This window comes from Sinocyclocheilus anshuiensis, unplaced genomic scaffold (genome assembly GCF_001515605.1).
Source record: "Sinocyclocheilus anshuiensis isolate Anshui unplaced genomic scaffold, SAMN03320099.WGS_v1.1 scaffold86, whole genome shotgun sequence".
In the NCBI taxonomy this organism is placed as follows: domain Eukaryota; kingdom Metazoa; phylum Chordata; class Actinopteri; order Cypriniformes; family Cyprinidae; genus Sinocyclocheilus; species Sinocyclocheilus anshuiensis.
The window spans coordinates 888,133-892,632 of record NW_015547662.1 but is presented as its reverse complement, the minus strand read 5'-3'; the positions used below and the strand labels follow the sequence as shown (position 1 = coordinate 892,632).

Below are 4,500 nucleotides of genomic sequence, written 5' to 3'. Positions count from 1 at the left end.
GGGGACCAAATATCCTTGGGGGGGACATTTTTTTGGTCTCCATGAGGAAAACAGCTTATAAATCATACAGAAGTTTTTTGAAAATCTAAAAATGCAGGACGTTCTGTGTGAGGGGTAGATGTAGGAGTATAGAGTTAGGGTAAGGGGATAGAAAATACAGTTTGTGCAGTATAAAAATCATTACACTTATCGAATTAACCCATAATGATAGAAATACCTGTGTGTGTGTGTGTGTGTGTGTGTGTGTGTGTGTGTGTGTGTGTGTGTGTGTGGTGGAGTATCATGTTCGCAAAGAGGAGGGTGTTTTCAAAGTTGCAGAGGCTACACAAATGGCCTTATTTCTTGGCCAGCTGCACTTGGTGGGCATGAACACATATACAAACACACACAGTGTTTTACTCACAGGGACAGGTGGCAGGCTAGTTTACATGGGCTTGGTTTGAAATGTAAACTATGTTTATAGAGTTATATTGTGACACTGAACTATTTTATTGGTCTTCCATGAATCATGATGAAAAGCAAAATATGAACTCGTAAAGCATCGAAATTCCATTTCAGGACTTTCAAATATAAGCTGACCTTCAGACATGATACAATTTATTTTATGATTTTTTTTTCTTATTGTATTTATTTAACATTTTCAAAATATTAAGCTTTCTTTATTTCTTTCTTTCAGATCTATGCTGTACTTTCTGAGAAAGACAGAGCCGGTAAGTTCACATGGCCGTATTTTTATTTTTTTTTTATCATAACCTACATTATTATAAGTGATGGAAGATTGAAACAATATGAAAAAAGAGAAAATAAGTAATAAATAATTACTTAATAATTAATCAATAATAGTTTCCACTATTGGGATATCATATTTAGTTAATGTTTTCAATACTGGGTGACCAGAAAATGAAGAACGTTTATGAGATTTTGTAAAACCTAGTCAAGTCATACATACAACCTTGTTTTCCCGGCTAAGTATGTCAACTGGTGGCACTGGATTTGTCTTAAACACTAGCAGATGTTATTCAGTCAGACGATGAGCTGCCTGATATCAGAACAGAGAGCTGGAAATTGAAGATTATTACTAGACTGATATCTAGAACAAACCTCTTCATTCCCTTATTGATGCATGACCATTAGCTGGCTGAAAGAGATGCTTTGTCGGGTCACAGCAAAGCATTTACCCTGATGTCGGTCTCACCCTCAGGCTAAAGACAAACATAGCATGCTAGCTATTAACAAATAACTGTTATTCATTCACTGCTACTCATGTGATGTTTTGATGTTTGCTGACTACTGTATGTCTTATTTGTGCTGTTGGCCTTCTTGTCATTTGTTGTTTAATTTTTGTTAACTGATAGTTGTTTCTCATTTAAATCAATGCTGCTACGCTCTTCACCCAACATGCCTTAGTCTAATGTTGAAACTTCCGATTGCCATGCACATTGTCAATCAGTAAACTGTTTACAGCATTGATAATAATAAGAAGAAATGTTTCTTGAGTTGCAAATCAGCACATTAAAATGATTTCTGAAGGATCACGTGACACTGAAGACTGAAGTAATGAGTGCTGAAAATTCAGCTTTGCCATCACAGGAATACAATTTGTAAATATATTAAAATAGAAAACGGTTATTTTAAATTAAGATATGTTAAACATTTAAATAAATACAAAATCATATAAACCCCAACATTTTGAATGATATATGTAAACCAATTCAATATTTATTAAAAATGATTTACATCAATGTTTACACAAACTATAACTGATTATTTTTTTCATCATAACCAACAGTTTTGCTCCCCCCCTCCCCCACCACATGTGCTATTTTACCAAGAAGACCAAAAATACCAAAAAATAAAATAAATAAATAGTTATGAAATTATGTATGATTTTAAGAAAATCATATTAAATGTTGTTTAAGATGCATGCTACAAGTTGCGTAAATCAGTCAAATAAATAAATTAATTAATTAATTCAGTTTATGTAATTTCCAGCACAGAATGCTATTAAACATAATACATAAAGATGTGGTCAATATGACACTGTGACACTGTGAAAATGAATGAAAATGAACACTTTCAGAATTTATACGCACTATAATGACAGTTAGTAGAAAAATTGGGTGAAAGTATGATTGTGAAAAGGGAACTTTTTATTATTTTTGGGGCACAAAATTCTTAAATATCATCAGATAAGATGTTCTCTCATAGACATGACTGTGAAACTTCTGGTCACATCTGCATTAAAGTTGAGCAGACACCAGACAAACCATAGGAGATCATTTTGATTTGACCCCTCTGTCTCCGTGGAATCAATACCAGAAAGCAACAGGAGCTAGGAGACACAGCATGTACATCTCTCTCCATCATCTACTTACTTGCCTAGTCTTAGCAAGAGGTGTGTATGCAGTGGAGACAAAGAAATGAGAAGATGTTGCATCATGCATTTTCCAAGATTTTCTTTGTCGATCAGATTTTGGTTATGTTCATCTTAAAGATATCAGTTGCAAGCTCAGAACTGGGAGATGTTCAGGATTTGTGTGAAGGCTATTTGTGTTATGTAATGACCCCCTGCGGCTCTGTGGCTTGGTCTTCTGGTGTGTGATGGATGATAAAACGCAGGCCTGATTTCAGCACAATGGTCCCCTGTTTCAAACCACATCAAAGCTTCTCTGTATCAGGGCAAGAATGTGGGATGCACAGCCTTCTTACATCATGCAGACTTTGCCCCAAAATGAAGAGCATTCATGGTTAATTTCCGGGTTTTTATGGCGATGGACTTCTGGGTCACAACACCGGAGCAAACAGCATTTATGTTGCGCAAGGAGAGTGATGTCCATCTAGGCATCATTCCTTACTGTACTCTCCCTTTCCAGACTGGGCTAAAACTCAGCAGGGTTTTGGCAGGAGCCAAGAGGACCAAAACACCAACAGCAGTGATTGTGTGTGTGTGTGTGTGTGTGTGAGTGTGTGAGTGAGTGAGAGTTTGTTATCTAACACAAGCTCCAAGGCCATGAAAGCCTGACATTGTTAGTTTGCATTCAGGGTCGTTTTAAGGGGTATGGGGCACCAGAATGGAGCATTTGGCTGCATTAAGTACTCATGTTTCTTGCTGAGGTCTTCACTTTTCCTTGCTTTAGTGTAGACTGGATGGATGTGACAGGAGGATTTGGGTTTTTAACCTTGTAATGGCATCTTCAGAAGACCACCGGGTCCTCACATTTGTTCACATAAAGATGTAGATATGTCGAAGAACCCCATGTGAAGAGGATTTTAGTATGTTTAATGTAAATAAAAATAAAAAAAACGATGATATAATGGTGAAAACTATTCTTTATCAATAGTGTGCTCTTTCATCTGCATTTTTACATTATTTAATATTTTGATATAGTATTTTCTCAACAAAAAAAAAATGGTACCACTACTGTTAGCAAACATACTAATATATAAGAAACATGCATGTTTCTTATACCAAAAAATGGCAGGTAGATTGCAATGGTCTGTGAGGAAAATGTCAAACATTACAGTTTGTCTGTCCTTCCCACAGTGGGGTAAATGAAAGACACAGTGGGTGGTTTTCAAAGCCTTCGTTCCCTCACATTATCTTGTTTAAAGTCCCCTTAATGCTGATCTGGGATCAGGCCTCTGCATCCACTAAGATCTGCCATTATTAAGTTAAACTTCAAAACTGATCTCAGGTCTGTCCCTATCAAGCGCAACAATAACCTCTCATTCTTTCTTATCTCCAGTAAGTTCGGTACCTATAATCATGTCCGCAGAACGCCTCCCTCTCAGCCTTTTGCCTGTAATTCTTTGATGTGCATTCATCCTAGAGCATTCCTGCCCCTATCGCACTCATTTCCCCTGTCACTGCTCGGGCTCTGGGTGCAGAACAATGGGTCTATTGCTCACTTCTGATCTCTCTCCCTCACCTGCATCTGGGGTTGAGCCAGGTCAGTCCAGGTAGAGTCTGGAAAGAAAAGGCTCTGTGAAGAGAGGGGAGGAAGAAAGGGTTGCTACACATGCTTGCTACTTCCTGCAAGTGAAGGATCCCGAAGATCCATGACTGCACACACATAAGCAGCAACCACAGACCTGACTAATCTGAATGTTGTCTGTCAAATTTTACATTTGTAAACCGCAACACTCCTCCAATTCTTGTATTCTGTCTAAAAAAATACAGTGTCTGAATAGAAAATGGCTTCAGGTAGGAATAAAAGTATTAAGGCATTGAATGTAGGGATGAGCACCACTAAATGTTTTCAGAAATAACGGTGGTATACCTGAACAACTAGTTGACTAGTCAGTCGTAAGGAAGCCTGTAGTCTGGTTTCGACTGAGTGAAACTTACTGGAGCATAATAGAATGAAACCGAATGCAGGGATCTGGAGATACCTTAAAATGGACTATAAAAATATACATTTAAATATATTTACTATATACAGTGGGTACGGAAAGTATTCAGACCCCCTTAAATTTTTCACTCTTTGTTATATTGCAGCC

At 37.3% G+C, this 4,500-nt stretch overlaps 1 protein-coding gene across 1 annotated transcript in view; it reads left to right on the top strand.

Moving 5' to 3' along the window:
• LOC107702327 (rho GTPase-activating protein 7-like) overlaps window positions 1-4,500 on the top strand; it is a 101,853-nt gene that overhangs the window by 30,759 nt on the left and 66,594 nt on the right. The window contains exon 4 of the mRNA XM_016504605.1: window positions 677-710. Within this exon, the coding sequence (XP_016360091.1) occupies window positions 677-710 (34 nt within the window). The remainder of the gene's footprint in view (window positions 1-676; window positions 711-4,500) is intronic.